Source organism: Hemicordylus capensis, chromosome 10, assembly GCF_027244095.1.
Source record: "Hemicordylus capensis ecotype Gifberg chromosome 10, rHemCap1.1.pri, whole genome shotgun sequence".
NCBI lineage: Eukaryota > Metazoa > Chordata > Lepidosauria > Squamata > Cordylidae > Hemicordylus > Hemicordylus capensis.
Window position 1 is genome coordinate 16,021,336 of NC_069666.1, and position 17,360 is coordinate 16,038,695.

Consider the following 17,360-nt stretch of genomic DNA (forward strand, 5'->3'; position numbering starts at 1 on the left):
GCATGCCTACAGGGAGAAAATTCTACAAAGGTTTCATATGCTCAAACTGCTACCATTGTTTGACTGACTTGCCTTGTTTAGTTAGTAGCTTTATAGCATTGTGGTCCTTGATCTTTTTGGAGTTCCTTGTGCTGAAAATGATCAGAAAATATTCCTGCTTGCCTGCCAAAAAAGCAAGTTTATGCATTATTGCTAATTGTGCTTCAGCACTGTGTGTCCAGCTGGAAAGAAAGAAATCACCTTGCACTCCAATTTATGCTGTTTCTTGAGTATCGCTTTGCAAACTTTAGGGGTTAAGAAACTCCTAAGGAGAGCGTCATAACTTCTTCCTGCTTTGGAGAGGCAGAATATGAATGTGTTGAATGCATAAATAAGGATGTGTGTGGCAAACGTAGTAACTGCACTTTCCTTTCCCAACTAAGGGGTTTGTCTTAGTTCCTTTGTAGATGATCATTGCCTTTCTGTAGATGAAGGGGATAGATTGTAGGTGGTGGTGGAGTTACAATAATAATAATTAATAAGCAGCTGTATGCCTAAGGATCTCTCAGGAGTTGCACAACAGGCTAGCCTCAGCAAGTGCCACTCTAGTGGTCTGGGTCTCAGTACTTGTGTCTGAGCAAAACCTTCAATAAGATGCTCTCTTTGCCGTTCTGTACAAGGTGCCTGTTTGCTCTGATAGTGATTCACCAGCTAAACTGAGTTTAGGTGACCCCCTTTGCTGCAGGACCAGACAACTAAAAGAATCCAGCATTTCCCCAAGAAAATTCCCTCCTGTGGTGAACATTTTGCTGTGGTTGTGGCACAAACTTTGAATGTTTACTTAAAAGTAAATTTCACAGAGTTCAGGATGTTTCTTTTCCCTTAGTTGTGGGATGGAACTGCACCACTTGGGCCCTCCAGCTGTTGTTGGACTGCAACTTCCATCAACAGCCACAGTGGCCTGTAGTCAGGGATGATGGGAGTTGTAGTCCAACATCTACAGCAGGGCCGAAGTTGTGCAGCCTTGCTCTGCGCCTGTCTGAAGAAAGGCTGCTTCTTGGTTGGTTAGAGGCATTTTAGTACTCACTAAAATATAAGTGATAAGTGAAGGTTCTCTCCTTAGTGTGGAGGTTTTGTGGTTAGGACACTGTATTTCCTCTGTATCTATTATTTTCATGGAAATTGCACTTTCAAACTGCTTTCAATTCTCTGGGTATGTTGAGAGTTTCCAAGATGTTTGAATATGAGTTCTAAGTTAATAGGATGCTGTTAATATATAGCAAGGTGCAACCATATCAGAGAAATGGAGAGCTCAGTCCTGTATAGAGCTAAACATTCCTGACCGTGCTTAATTTCCATAAGTTTGGGTGTGTACAACTCTGTATTGGATTGGGCTGTAAATGAGTGTGTGTAAACATTAGCAAGCCAATACATTCATTTTCAGCTCATTCTACCCTAATCAGAATATTATCTTTCCCTCTGCCCACCGCCACCCCAAACCCCTTCAGTTCCCAGCTGTAGTTGATTTGTTTTAACCATAATCCCCTTCTGGGATTCCTAACAGACCATGCAGATGTTGTCTGGTTACAATTCTTTCCTTGTCCAGTTCTTCATGCCATATCCCCATACTCTACATCTGATCTTGCTCTTTTGCTGCTATGTTTCTTACTGTAAAAGATCTTGCAATTTTATTTAGAGAAGTGACAAGCTGCAATGGTGAATTTCTGTCTAGTCCTTTTTTCTTCTCTCTCCAGCATTTTCCTTTTTTTTTTTTTGGTCTTCATTTACTTTATGCTTTCTCACTCATCTCTGACTCTGAAGTATCTCATTTCTGCACCAACTCACTCCCACAACTTGTCCTCTTGAACTTCCCTTCCTGCCTCTGCCTCCCTCTCTCCTGTCTGTTTTAATATTCCTATGCTGCCTGGTTCTTTCCCATGAGCTTTCTTGTACACACATACTTCCCACATCCTTAAATCCTCCTTGGTATACTTCTGTTTTGCTTCAGCTTATCCCATATTCTTTCACACCAAAATTCCTTGAACATGTTGACTACACTCAAGTTTCACATCTTGTCCTCCAGCTCTCTCTAGTTTGGTAAACTAGCACAGCTGTACTGGCAAAAATAGGTTTCCATTGCCACCTTCTGTCGAAATCTAAGCATCTCACCTTTATCCTTATTGACCAGTCAGGTACCTTCAACACTTTCAATTCACTCTCTTTTTCTTGGGCTCACTTTTCTTCTCATCACCTTACTTGGCCACCAGATTTGACTCATTTTTCAACTCTCTGTGTTTCTTAGGGAAGCAGTCAAAATTAGCTATTTACAGTTAGTTGTCGTGGCATATACCTACCATAGCTATGCTAATAAATTTGGAGATTTCTTTTTATTTTGGTTGTCTGCTTCGAATTCTGTTTTTCTAACTGCACACTCAGTGTCCCAAATCAAGCATCTTAGTGAGAATAGAGTGGCTTGTATGTTGCAAACGAACTCGTACAGGATCACTGTCCCCTCCTCCTGCCTTGTTGTTTGGGTTTACACAACTGCTGAATCATGCCCTGGCTGGTAAATGGTGCCAGATGATGGCTCTGTGAATGAATCTAATTGGGGGGAAATGTGCCTCCTGCATCATCTCTCTCCTGCTTTGGTCACTTTTCAGACTAGTTTCTTCCTTAGTCATTTATAGGCAAGGCTCTTCTGGTTTTTTGCCCTTAATTGTCCTAATCTGGTTTCCTTTCCACTCTTTCCTCCATCTCTGTGTTCTGCCTAAGTCCGACTGTAAGCAGGGAGCACTTTTCTAGTACACACTGAATGTCAAATGATGTGGTAGTGGTGTGTCTGCACCCAAAGCATGAGGGGAGGCTGGCTCCTCCCCGAATTATAAGTGCCTTAGCTTCACTCAAAGTGGGTGTAAGCATATTGGGCATATAGCTTTGATTAGCCTCTGTATATCAATGTGCTAAGGCATTTGCATCCAGGCCTTTTTGACTAGTTACCTTGAGATTTCCCCCTGAAAACCTTTCCAGGCATATGATCTAAGGGTTTCCAAAACCTTGCTCCCATCATTCATTGTCTTCCAGAATGCACTCTCTTCATTGATATGATTCTGATGTCCTGCTATCGTTTTCTTGGGCTGTCGTGAAAGCTTGCCTTGTGCTTCTCAGCAATGCCCGTCATGCTCTCCCTCCTAAGCTAGTTGCAGATGGTTCAGGTGGAGCCAGATTAGACAGAGCAGGGCAGGCGAGCCTGGTGTGCATCTTCTGATCTGCACTGCATGTTTGCATGCTTTGCCATGACATGCTTCCATCTCACCTCAGAACTAATGGCTCTTCCTTCCTTTCTGTGTTTTTATTTGTCTTTTTCTTTCTCTTTCTCTTCACACTGTCTGTAGCTGCCTGAAAATACTCAACTTGTGGTGAGTCACTCTCTCTGGTCCACATACAAGGGGGAGTGAACCAGGCTAAGCTACGAATGGTCAAAGCAAAAGGAAATGAAACCCCAACCAGTGATGGGCTGGGTGGTCTGTTAAGTGGAAGCCTCAGCAGGTCAAGAAATTTGGGCAAATCCTTGGGCTGGTTCACTTAAAGAGCCCCCAGACATGTTAGAATAGGAAGTGTTTGGAGCCAAATGTGGCAAATTCCTTATGCAAGTTGCTCATAATATGGACATGTTTGCTCACTGCCAAAAATGTTCAGAGGCACACCACTCCCATGGAACAGTACACTTGCCACAGAACTGGAGTTCATCTTTTCCCACTTCAACCCACCCTTGATTCTACATGGAACATATTCTGCAGTAACATATATAGCAGTTTCCATTACTACATAATGCAAGGTTTCTCAGACTTGGGTCCCCAGATGTTGGACTACAACTCCCATCATCTCCAGCCATAAAGGCTTTTGGCCATTGCGGCAGGGGGTGATGGGAGAGCTGTACTGTAGTTCAATAATATCAAGAGACCCCAGTGTGAGAAACCCTGATGTAATGGATGAGACACTTGGCTTGTTTCCATAGTTGGGGTTTGGCAGTATAAAAATGGGAGTCTTGCTCTTGAACTGGGAATCTCTCATCTGCTGTCCAATCAAGATCTTGGCTCCCTTCCTCCCACTGAAAGGTCACAGGATTTTTCTTTGATTTCCTGAAATTTTGGGGGAGGAAAGTAGCAATTTGGTTTCTAAGCTTTTAGCTTGTCAAAGGGCACACAACTTTACACTGTGTCCTTCTCATGAGGCTTGGGCCCCAACAGTAATCCTAAATACTTCAGAACTGCTTAGTGATATACGCTTGCTTTTGGAGGGAAAATGATCCTTGGGACTCTCCCATGGCAGAGGAAGGATTCTCTCCAAGAATAATTCCAGCCGAGTAATTTGTGGGCTACCAATCTATGGCAAAGTTAGGATTGCTAACTTTGTTTGCATCAAAGCAAGTTTTGCAAGGTTACAGCTTCAGAACTTGCAGTGCTGCCGTTGACAGAACAGAGGGAGTAAGCTTCTAGAAGCCCCATATTTGGTGACAGCTCTTACAAGTTGGAGGAAGGGTAGTCTCTCACAGCCCATTGCCATATCACAAATAGTTGTGTTGTGAGTGTCTACCTTTTGTACAACAGCTGTTCCCTGAAACACACTCTTTGCACAAAGGTCACCTAGTATTTTGAGCTTTTGTCTTATACATTCAGTATTAGTCCTTGTCTGAGCAGCAGAAATGGAGAGAGACGGCTGTGGCAATAGGATAGTACTCTATAGAAACATGGTTGCAAACAAGGGTAGGGGAGACTTGGCAGCAGGCCTCAGTTCTTTGCTGCTGCTTCTCGGCTAGGCTGTGGCAGTTGTAAAGGGAGCCATGATGACACCTAGAAATTAAGCTGTGGTGCCTTAACTAGCATAGGTAGTTATTTAATTACATCTCTTTTTGTCCCAGGCAGCCCTGATTCTGTTCCGTTACTTGTGAAGAGAGAGAGAGGGAGGCCCATTTACCCTTCACTCCCCTCACCGTACAATGTCTGTCACTAAGTCTGGTAATTTTTCCAGGTGTCTCTTACCTGGCTCCTAATTTGTCAAGGCCTGCTCTACACACTCCATGGCCACCCTCATACCTTTTATCTGAACTCTGAGAAAAGCATACATTTTAAAAAGGCCAATTCAATGAGTGCTATTATGCTGTTCCAAGTGGTTAGATGAATACTTTCTGGAGAACCATGTTTTTGCATGTGATATGGAGGTCTTCAGAATAACTAGAGATTCATAAGAGTGAGCGTGTTTGTAGGGAAAGGGATGCCGTTCTGAAATAGGTGCATTTCTTGACAACCCGGTGCAGGAATCAAACATTGGCTCTGTACACCAGCCAGACAAAATTTTTACTCGTCAGATGGTTCCTCAAGCTATGTTGGTATGTTACTTGTCAGGATTTTTTTTCACTCATCAGGCATCACTTTTCATTTGTCATGGACAAGTATACTAGTGGATTTCTTGAGCCCTGACTGTATGTTCCTCTAAAAGCAGGAGAGAAGCTTGAAGTGCATCTGGAGGGTTTTCTTCTTGAAGTGTTGGAGAGAAAGCTGCCAGTTGCCATATGGAGAGAGAAACCCACGACTAAACACCTTAGATCATCAGAATGGGACTACTGGAGCATTTGGTGCTTTTTCTCCCTTTGCTGTTCCGTCTGCTGTATCTGAGTGGGCGAAGCAGTGAAGAGGCTTCTTTGCTGTTGGTGATGACAATGCAGTTGATTTCTAGTGGCCATTGGACACAGCTGCAGGAGGCAGATCGAGATGAAATGCAAATTCAGAGTTAAAATTGGAAGGTTAATGAGGTGCTGCCTGCTGGGAATGAAATGGTTGGAAGAGCTATCAAGATATGTAATCCAGGACATAGAGTACCTAATGTTTTGGTTGGTCTGTTCTTTCCTCATCTTGTGTGTCTTACACGTGTTCTTTGCCTGTAATTCTCACATTGCTGAACAAAGTGGCAGATCACTGTTGTGCATCACTCAGTGAAGAAGAATGCCAATTCTGAAGAGATGACAGATTTGGAAGTGAAGTCATGGAGCTTTGATCTGAGTTGCGTCTGGCTTGCCCAAAGTGCAGCCTGTGCAGATGGCTTTTGTGTTGGTGATGGTATTAGAGAGAGAGGAGGCAGAGGTGGTTAGTGTAGGAAGGGAAGAAGAACTAGTGGGTTGGTTTTTTTGCCAGGATTGCTGCAGCTTTATAGATATGTAGAGGGAATATCTTGCAGCTGACAGCACAGGCAGACCCTGTTTAGCAAAGGAGACCATTCATGCTCACTATCACAAGACTAGCAGGCTCTCTGTACTTGAGTGGCTGCCTCTGTTATGAGCTAAAATTCATGCATAAAGGATTGGCTGATTATTCCTAAGGTAACTTTTCAGTTATCTTAGGAAACATGTATCAAACGTTTAACTTTGTAGGTGATTTGGAAGCAGCTTAACTGTTTTGTATTCCATACAGATATGACTGGTGCTAGGTATCTTGAAGAGGCCTTGAGGTACCCTGTGAAAGACAACATTGCCAGTTTTCTTGTTAAGTAGCTGAAAAATATACCTGGCTTCTAAGATACCAGGTTTCAGACTTGACTAGGATTCAGGTGTCCTGTAGAGCTTCTGGACAAGTGAGAGATGATTGAATTGACTAGTTCCAGTTAACCTGGCTGTTATATTCTGAACTAGTTGCAGTTTAAAGACACTTTTTCACAGGGAGCCCATTGCAGTAATACAGCTAAATGTTAACAAAGCAGTATAGAACTGTGGCCAAAAGTTCTGTCAAGTACTTAGGCACCTTGTCTCGGCTTCCTTAAACCTGTGAAATCTCCCTTACGGAGTGCTGAACTTATTATTGGCTTTTCCCTGCACTGAGACATTCTGAAGAGGATTATGCAGTGTTCAGCATAATTAGTCGCCTAGTTTTGTGCATGCCCATGTGTGTTTAGAATATGCCGGTGACTTTGGATTACGAATCTGGCCTTTGACCACACTTGGAGCATTAATTCAAGTCCTACTATGTGTGTATATGTATATGTAATATGCAGTGCCAGTGACATAACCTTTTGGCTCGTCAGAATAAGCTGTGAATGTCATAAGCCATGTCTCTTCTATTGAGATGAATCCCCAGCAGTTTTATTCAGCAGCATTTATGGAGTTGTGAATTGGCTCCAGTGCAGTGCCAACTTGATGATTTTTGAAGTCAGAATTGGGTAACCTGTACTCCAATATTTTTGGTAAAGTGGTGATGTGAAGGCATCACCATATAAAATGGTGATTACTCCTGTAAAACAGCTGTGTGTTAGCAGGGTTCAGGCCATGGTTAACCAGCAAGCTTGCAGTGTGGCACCCTTTCACAATATCATTTTGTCATGTAAGTATTGATGGGGAGGGAAAGTCACCTGTGGCGACTTTTGCAGTGGCCAAATGCCAGGCCAAATGCAGACCTCTGCAGTGGCCAAATGTCAGGTGCATTAGAAGCCACCTCTAATGTATCTACTCTTGCCACAGAGTGTTGGTATAGATGGAAACACCGCATACGGGAAATGGGTGATTAAGGAGTACCTTACGTATTCCATCATTCTATGTGACTCTCTGTCTCTGCTTCATTTCATAGTGAATTCATTTCTTAGGTGAAGGCCACCCAGTGTCTACTCCAGGCTTCTCATAAGAGACTGGTTTGTCTGGTTCTGCCAACCATCCACCCTGTGTCATCTTTAAATGGAGGCCATCTGTGCAGCATAAGTCACCCCTAGCTTCACGCATGCCTCTCGCAGGTTTCACAGATCGTCTATATTAAGAGCTTCCTTCACTTCTGTTGTTCATTTTATCGTTGATTAAAATACACCATGTCAAAACCTAGATATGTCACCTTTCTATTTGTTGTGGGTTGTTTCTCTGAGGTTGTATCTGTATACGGGGTCACATTTTCTCTATGCCCTCCCAATCCAAACCATCCAAAGAGTCCCAATCCATATTATATACATACCCAAAGTTTTTACACACGGAGTTCATTATGGAAAATACATTATTTCTGTCTAATTGGCCTGCATGACTTTAGACTAGGGCTGCTCAACTTCAGCCTTCCTGCAGATGTTGGCCTACAATTCCCATAGTCCCTGGCTATTGGCCACTGTGGTTGGGGATTATGGGAGTTGTTCAAAAACAACTGAGGGGCCTAAGTTGAGCAGGCCTCCTTTAGTCCCTCAAGTTTTAGACTTTTTAATTTCTGAAGTGTGTTGGCAAGACCTGGGATGTGGAAACTGGACAACATAAATTCCCTGTGGGGCCATGGAGTCCTTGCATCCCAAGGAATAGAACTTGTAGGGCTGTAGCCAGACCTGTACTCTCCAGTGCTGGGGTCAACAGTATCTGGGTAGTATTCACCCCCCTCAGTAATGTTTCCTGCTCCAGTCCCTTTACTTTTGCCAGTGGAAGCCACTCCCTCCTATGGGAGGGGAATGTAACCTGTATTTAAGTAGCATGCAAGTAGTATCTACTACCAAGATACTATGCTAGTAGTATCCTATGTTTCAAATTTTGCTGACTCTCCTTCATTAATTTGCAGTGCAGATGTTAACCTGTTCTGTTTTTGAAAACAAGAGTGTGGGAAGGATACAGATGTGGTAATACCAGCAGTGTGTTTTGGTTGGGTTCTTGTCTTGTGGTTCACATCTCAGCAGTGTAAAACCCCTCATGGTCACCTTCCCCTGTTCCTGTCCCAAGGTTGCAAAGGAGCAAATGACAAAGCACCGTTCCTTGTTCTGCTTAATTGTGCTCTAAAGGGGACCCTTTACTTTTCTCCATGGTGGTGAGGGGCAGCACTGGCTGGGGGCTGTCTCTGCAGAACAAATGTCAAATCCTTATGACAAAAAGGCAAGCCACATGTGACAAGGAGAGGAAGAAAAATCCCACAAGGCCATCAAACCATCCAGTCCATGAGAGGGGTGGGGGGAGTGGTTTATCTTTTTTGACCACATATACCAGGTGATCAGTCCCAAGTTGGGGGTAAAGGGCTACTACAGAGATCTCAGATTAAAATGCTTAAATATTCCATCTGTCCACATTATTTGATTTTTAGTCTAATTTTTAATAGCATGTGCATATTACATAAACCTTACCTTTTCTGAGGGTATTGATGGAAAGGAACAGTATCTCTTACGCATACGAATTTAAAAGTCAAACAAAAGCAACCATTCATTGTCAGAAGGAAAAGCCAAATCCTCCTTCAATGTTCATCATTTTGGAAACTGGGAATACAGCGTATTCTCAATGGCAGCAACACATCAGAGTAAAAAAGGGCTTAGAAGTGAACAAATTCAAATCCCATCAGAATTGGGAAAGATTGGGATTTAGGTGCTCACTGGCTTAGATTTTAACTCTGCACTGTCAGTTTCCTATGGTTCTTATTGCTAGAAGAAGGGACAGAAGGTGACTTCACTCGGCAAGGATATACTAGGAATGGATGTAAACTGGAAAACAAAAGCCCTCCATTTGTCATCAAACTTGGTGGAGAGCCAGCACATCCGGGTGGCCTACATTTGTGTTTTCTTTCAATTGAAGTTTAATAAAGGGGACATTTGGATGGCCTACATAATAATATATGTCTTGGAACCAACCAAGTGATTGGGGCTGGGGAGAAAGAACTTGATTTTGGGCTAAAACTTTAGTTCATTATTAGTACTAGATGAAACTGCTAGTTTGAAGTTTGCTACCCTATGAAATATGTTTCTTTACCTGTGGTTATAGCAAGTGTGGTTCCTTTCTCAGGTAGAATTTCACTCTAAATGTTCTGTAATCTCCAGGTCAGAACCTACATTTGAGGTTCTTGCTCTTATGCTTTTCTCCCACACTTCTTCCTAATCTCTTAATGTATTTGGAGACAACAATTTCTCTCTCTCTCTCTCTCTCTCTCTCTCTCTCTCTCTCTCTCTCTCTCTCTCTCTCTTGTGCTTCCCCCTCAGCTGTGCTGTGTGAGTCCATCTCTTTCCACAGCCTCTTTAAAGAGGTTCTCCATTATTCTGTTTTACCCTGTTAGCCACTTCTTCACCCTGAATTGCAGCCTGCTTCTCCAAAACCCGACTCCAAATGAGGCCTCTTTCTGTTCTTGTGCAGGAAATGCATCATCTGTTTGTGAAAGTGCTTTTGCTAAAGATCTGCCATTCTTGTAGCTTGCTGCCCTTTGGGGTGCAGTATGCTGCTTGGTGGGCCCTTCTGAGGGACATTGCGATGTTCATGTTTCCAGTTGTAAAGGTAGTTAGTGTGGAAAATGACAAAGAAGCTTGAGGCTAGAATTGCATGGGCTCCTGCGATGTTGTGGCAGTATTGCAAAGAGCCCGTCACCTAGTTCATCAGTGGTCACAGGAGAGGGTGGTTTGGGGAGCATGCGCATTGGGTGTTCCTGAGCGTGAAGAAGCTGGCCCCATCCATTATGTTGTGTGGAGGAGAGGGCTTACTGGAGGCCCTGGTACTCTGTATTGATTTGCTGTGTTCTTTGTGCTCCAGGTGCTGCTGCTTCTATAAGAGGAAAAGGAGGAACTCTTCCCAGCGCCAGAAATGACAGGTGTCTCCTTGAGATCTTTGGGGGACTTTGTTTACCGGCTGTTCCTGCCACGTCTTATTGAATGGGGCTTCTCTTGGGGAGAGGAGAAGAAACAAGGGACATTTGAAACCAAAAAGAGAGAGGAGAGGGGAAATTCCAAAATAAACACTCAGGTGGATTATCTAAATGGTCTCCCTTCCTCACTCCACGCCTGAGGCTCCTTTTGGAATTAGGATTGCATCCTCCCAGGCCTTGGTTGCCCTTGTCGGAAGGCTGGCTGGCTACCTTCCTCTCTCTACAACAGTTCAGTCAAGGGGGCATTCCTGGCGAATGTGCATCGTTCCTGCTCCCTCTCTCTTGCTTCTCCTACATGCTTTTTCAGCCAACAGGAGGGGCTCTATCGTCTGTGGGATCAACGTGGTGGAGAGAGAGAGAAAAAGAGGGAGGATGCTCTCATGGGGGCACAGCTCCTCTTTGTCCAAATGGCTTGGTTTAGGCTGCCCCACCAGCAGCTTGGACCTGATCCTCCTTAATTGCCCTCTGACAAATTCCATGGTAGTAAGCAAAAGGCAAGAGAATTGCAATTTACTTTTCTAGTTGCCTTGATCTACTGGTTTCTATGACATTTCTTTTCTCAGAATGGTTACAGAGAAGTGTCTTGTTGTTCTAAAGGAACTGTTGATGTTGCACTTTTTAATTATTTTTAGCATTTTTGTATGCATATACTGTGTTTGGTTACCCTCCCGCTCATGGGTATGAATGATGCCTAAATCACACATGTTCAGCGCTTATATTTAGGTGCAAAGCCTCTCCTTAGTCTGTCCGACACATTTGGAATTCCCCAGGACTGCTCTGGAGTTCCTAAGACCCCACTGTTGGTTGTGCACTGAAGCTTACTTGAATTTTCAGCTGCCCTTTTCCAGCTGTCAATAAACACCCCTCTTGTGTTTTTTCCCCCCATGGTGCCTGACCCTTATCTGCTCGGAAGGGGAAGTCTTTCTGCTGGCAGGAGGGAGAGATCAGCTGGGCTGATCTCTGGATAGGTCAGGGAAATGCAAACACAGACTACCCTAAGTGAAATGGGGGGGGGGAAATTAGGCATTTTGTATAGCTGTTAAAGGGAGCAAAGCTATTTCATCAGGGAGAGGACATTGCCACTGCCTTAGACTATATCTTTCATCAGACCCTGCAAAGGTTTCAAGCCGCTGGTACAGGTTGTAAGACCTCGAAGGCACCAGCAGAGCAGTTGGTGTGCATTAACCTGTAGTTCTTCCAGACGAGGCTTTTTAAAAACATACCCCAGGAAATGGACTTGGGATGCTCCACATTCACTCAACATCTTGTACTCCAAGGCAGAGATTGTGAACATTTCACAGTGTTTCTTTGAGAATGGCTTGAGAGGAATATTGAGAACTGAGCCAGAGAGGGCAGAGCTCCATATGCTCTGCTTACTAGTTCAGAGTGCTTTGCAAATATGTACATTACAGGGCTTCCGGTAATGGGGCTTCTGGGCTCACCTTCTGAAATGTGTCCCATCTCCTCCTAAATGACAATGTAATGTTTGAGTTTGCTCTGTAACACTTCTGGTTCTTTCAGAGGTTGTTGCCATGAGCGGGACAGTCTGACTTGTTGACAGGAGAAGCAACTCTTCTGCCGTGTCTGTTTTGGCTCCTGTGACTTTTTTCCCCTTCAGTTTCTGTAGTTTTTTCTCCTCCTAGATTTCAGCATCTCACTTTTAATATAAAGGAAGCTGCCATTGCTGAGTTCTGGGCTGCTTTTTCTCTCTCCCCTGTATCCTTGCTCTTTGCCCACGAGCTACTAGGCCTGAAGGCTTGTGTGTCCAGTGTTTCTGTTCTGCAAGTTGCCTTTTCATTGTGTTTGGAATGCAGGAACTCTTTATCTTTAGCCATTGATAAGAAAGGGAGGGGATTAACTCCTCCTCCTCCTCCATTGCCCACTTCTCCTAATGAGTAACTCTCACCACTTGAATGTTTTCGATGACACTTATTAAAATTATCCATTCTGCCCACACTTGTGATAGAAAATTGTGGTCTGATCTCTTGTGAAGAAGAGAGATAGGAACTTGCAAAATGAAATCCATCTCTACGTTTCCCAGTTCTGCCAAATGCCCAACACTCTTCATTCCAATGTGTAACTCTGTTCCACTCTACTAAGCATTCTAGTTCTTTTCCATCCTAGAGCAACAGTCTGAAAAAGGGAATCTGCTATAAATGCTGCTTTTTTGGTGGAAAAATATTAATATGTTTCATTGGAACCCTTTGTGGTGCAGAGCTTAGGTAAGGTTACTTGAAAGCTGTTTTGTTTTTGATATACTTCTCTGTTGCTCTGGAGGTCTTCCTTACAAATTAAAAATGTGTAATACGTAGGCAGGGGAAATCATGTGCTCTAAAGCAGGCTGATAAATATCCAAACTCTATTTTGCATTCTTATTCAAGCCTCTTCAGAGTGCAAATACTTTTAAGACATCACTATCATTGTATGGATACTTCTAGAACTTCAGAGTAAACTCTACTAAATGGGCTCAAGATAAGAACTACAAAAACCCAGTTCTAGCTTGGATTATTTCCAAGGCTGTCTTCTCTACAGCGAGTTTACGTCCCAGCTAATGAACAGCTGCATGAAGGTAGAGAATACCTGGTCCTTTTCACAAAACCCCCCTTTTAGAATCTTGACATAAGACCTGGGTCTGTAACTCTAGAGAAATGGCTAGCAATGAGATAAAGCCGCTTTCAGGTCTGTTGTGCTTCTCTCTGAGAAATGTCTTTTCTAGAGGAGAGTCAATTATAAACATGGTTTTCTTTCATTTCATTTTTCACTATTTTATGGTGAGCTGCTTTGAAGAGAATTCTACAGCCAACTCTGTTCCAACTGAATGCCCATCTTGGCAAGAAGAAGCTGGCATTGCTTTGGAGACTTACACTCAAAGCCGCAAGATGTAACATCATGTGGAATCTTATTCTTTTCTCATTCCTCAGACAATAGATATTTTGTGACCCCCACCTTGCCCACTATTTTGTCCTTCCTCAGATCTTAATAAAACTATATCACCTGCTGAACTGAGAGGGTTGTCTTGCTTCCAGAGTCCTGTCTGAGTCATCTGCTAGTTGACCCCTCATGTTTTCTGACTCTGTGAGACTATATACCATTTGTTATAGGAGATGACAATGTTGGCTCTACCTTGTTAGCTCGACACTGGACCTTTAAGTGCTTCTTCAGCATTCAGTTGCACTTAGACAGAAGTCTGAGATGGGCCCTGTTTACAGAACCCCTAATATTTGGGTCTTTAAATGACCTGTCTAATGGCTGTGATCATAACTTTGCTAGTCAACTATTGGCTTTCGTTTTGGGTGGGAGGGATTGAAGTTGCTCCTTTCTCTTAATCTCTCAAATAACTCTGATGTAATGCCAGACAGGAGTCATTCTCAGAGTTCCAAAATTCCTAAGCCCATGGAAATCTTGCCCTCCTTCCAATGTTCAGCCTTAATCTCATTTTTTTAAAAAATCATTAAATGGCTTCCAAAAATATTGTTTCCAACCCAAGGTTTCTTGCTCTTTTGAAGTGCCCTGGCCAACATCCTTCTAATGCAAGCCATGCAGCCTTGAACCAAATCTTTCCTCCTCTGTAGTTTACGATAACTTGCAGGTATGGAGGAATAAACTCTTATTTTCCCTTTGAGGAGCGGAACTTTTTACAGAGGTCCACATGCCTGCATTTCCTGAGGTTTTGGGAGTGGTGATTTGAAGCTGAAGGGAAAGTGAGGATGCCACAGTGAGTGTTCCTCCGAATTGTATGTACATTGGAGGCAATGTTGCTTCCAGTGATACATGACATGTGAGTGGCCAACTGCAAATCTGCAAGTACGAAGCTAAAATCCATGCTTTCTCAATAATAATGCTAAGGCTTCACAGCAAACAAATAATAGAATTACATGGTTTTCTGCGTTGTTTACTAGGCCTCAAAGAAAGTACCAATGTTGGTTTAGGGAGCTAGTTTTCAGTCTGTTTTGAGCCTCAGTAATTGAGGAATGAGAGCACTTCCTTTTTTGTAGGGCTTGGTGTTTGAATGGCTATCAGTTAAGGGGCCTAAGATTCTCGGCATACTTTGTCTTGGCTGCTTTTAAAAGCTGTGTGGTGTTTATGCATATCCCAGTAAGTCAGGGTTTCTTATACTTGGGCCTCCAGATGGTGTTGGCCTACAGCAGGCTGATAAATATCATCCCAAACCACAATGGCCTCATATGGCTGAAGGTGATGGGAGTTGTAGGCCAACATTACCTAGGGACCCAAGATTGAGAAACCCTGTGTAAGTGATGGGAATGGATCTGATTTCTCAAAACTCCCTTTAATATATGCACTGGAAATGAAGTGGAGAATCCTAAGATCTAGTCAAATTGTAACACACACACTCTATATTAACATCTGAAAAAATACTTCAGTCATTGTATGCAGCTGTATAAAGCCAGGCCTGGAGTCTGAGGTTGAACAACAGATGCTTTTGTATGTTTCTTTTTAAAAATATATATATTATTATGAACTCCTGTTGTGAAGACACTTGGTTTATGCACACACACACTCTTTTTTGTCACCTCACAGTAGCAACCTGTCTTTCAGCACCTCGCAGGGATTTAATTTTGACTTGTTACCCTAGAATCCTGCACCTGCAGAGAGTGTGGCTTCTGAGATGACTGGGTACACACTTGCACACTGAGCAGGTATTTTGGTTATTTTAAGTCTGTCTCAGGAAAATTATCATTTTTTCCCTTTAATGCTATTCCAAAATGCGTAACTGCTGCAAGGTGTATGCCACCCTGCAAAACCTGGAACAGGTGATCTTCACATTAGAAAGCAACTTGGTACTGATGAAGTCTGTCCGTGCAATGACCCTGCAGAGTGAATGGTCAGTTTGGGGCATGTGGACCATACCAAATATTGCATCTTCCCCAGACAGGGAAATCACAGTTAAGTGGCTTGTTCCCTTTGGAAACCTTGCAATGTATAATTTATTATGTCTTGTTTCTTTAATGTAGGCCTCTTGTGCTTTTAAAAATCGGGTGATTGGGATAATGAATGCAACTCTTGTTACTGTAAAAAATCAGCTGTGAATCTTTTTTTAAGTATTGTGTGCACATGTCTTGTTAAAATGCCTTTTGATTTTTAATCTTTTATTTTAAACATGTAATGCAATGTTTTGATTCATATAATCCTGGCACTGCTTTTGGAACTTGGCAGTGAACATGAAACTTAGTATTTTTAATATGAATGTCAATTTCACATGTGTTTGAAATGGTTCAACCAGGATAAGGGCTTACTTCTACCATGCAAGCAGCTCCCCTGGCACCTGTTGGATTTCACGTAGCCAGAAATTGGGTTCTGCTTCTGATCTTTCTGATGTGCCTGTTTTAATGGGACATTGCAAGAAACGTTGTGTACCTTAAATACTCCCTTTCCCCTATTTACACCCTTCAGTGTACAATAAAATATCAAATTTGCTCTGTTCACATTTTTGTACTCCTTTTTTGTTGTTACTTTGTTAACATAAGGTCCCATCCATCTTAAAAACTGGTGGAGGTGAATACAGGGTGCTGTTCCATTGGCAAGTTTGCATGCAGACCTGACTAGCAGTTTTATCACTGCCCAAGTCACTCGTCTGCAGGGAAAGGTGTCGGAATTGGATAAAGCTTGTATTTACATTTGCAAAGGAAGCGTAAGCCCAGCTTTCATAAGCCCAGCTTTCATGTTTCATGCTAATCTCTTCTGTCTTGCCAATAAGGAAAAGTTTGATACTTTAAGCAATTGATTTTGAGGGGGGCAGGCGGAACAAATGGCGGAACATTCAGTCTCTGTGTGTTCCCATTACAGATTTTGAATACTGTGAAGTAGATCCATCGTGTCCTTGGCTATCCTGCACTCTTAGTCTGTTCTTCTGAAATCTACTTTATGCTGGTCAAAGACTTGTCCCCTTAGCTAAGTAGGGTCCACCCTGGTTGCACATGAAAGGGAGACTAGGAGTGTGAGCACTGTAAGATCTTTCCCTCAGGGGATGGAGCTGCTCTGGGAAGAGCATCTAGGTTCCAAGTTCCCTCCCTGGCAGCATCTCCAAGATAGGGCTGAGAGAGATTCCTGCCTGCAACCTTGGAGAAGCCGCTGCCAGTCTGTGAAGACAATACTGAGCTAGATGGACCAATGGTCTGTCTCCGTATATGGCAGCTTCCTATGTTCCTATGATTGTAGTTGAACATCTAGGGACGGTAGCAGCTTGTCCTAGGAGTGCTGCCTGCAAGCTGGCCATTTACCAGGTGGAGGTTAACCCTGCAGCTCTACCTGATGAATGGCCAGCACCAGGCAGTGTGGTTCTCCAGAGGGGCAGGAGAAAGCAACCTGAGTTGCTGCCTGACTCATTAAGACCAGCTACTACTGTTTAGGGACCTAAGGCTGGCTACCCCTGCTTTAAAGAAAAAGATGAGATGTGCAATGCATGGACCACTTCATCCTTGCCATAGTTTCTACACCGAAGCCCCACTTCCATATAGATGAATAATCTACACTCAGCTTACAGAGTGTTGTGGACAGTGTCTGCCATCGCTTCAGTACCAGGATGTGAAATGCCACGATCTTTGCAGTGTAGACGATGTGGGCAGAAAGATAGCTAACTTCATGGTTCGTTCCAAACTGTTCAGGATGGTGAATAACCCTGAAGCCTTCCTGAAGGATGTGTCCAAACGGCATAGGCAAGAGAACTGCAGGTGAGATTGAATGATGTACAAATAAAGTGAATTTCCATACCATGCAAAACTCTCCATAAGACACTTGGCTTATACTAGCCAG

At 43.2% G+C, this 17,360-nt stretch overlaps 1 protein-coding gene across 8 annotated transcripts in view; it reads left to right on the forward strand.

Moving 5' to 3' along the window:
* The window catches only part of CSNK1G1 (casein kinase 1 gamma 1), a 57,968-nt gene extending 41,935 nt beyond the window's left edge, over window positions 1-16,033 (forward strand). For 3 of the 8 annotated variants that reach the window (XM_053272124.1, XM_053272130.1, XM_053272125.1), the window contains one exon: window positions 10,478-16,033. In XM_053272124.1, the coding sequence (XP_053128099.1) occupies window positions 10,478-10,532 (55 nt within the window). In that variant the 3' untranslated portion in view covers window positions 10,533-16,033. The other 5 variants (XM_053272126.1, XM_053272131.1, XM_053272127.1 and 2 more) reach the window with 4 other exon arrangements.
* The last annotated feature ends 1,327 nt before the right edge of the window (window positions 16,034-17,360 follow it).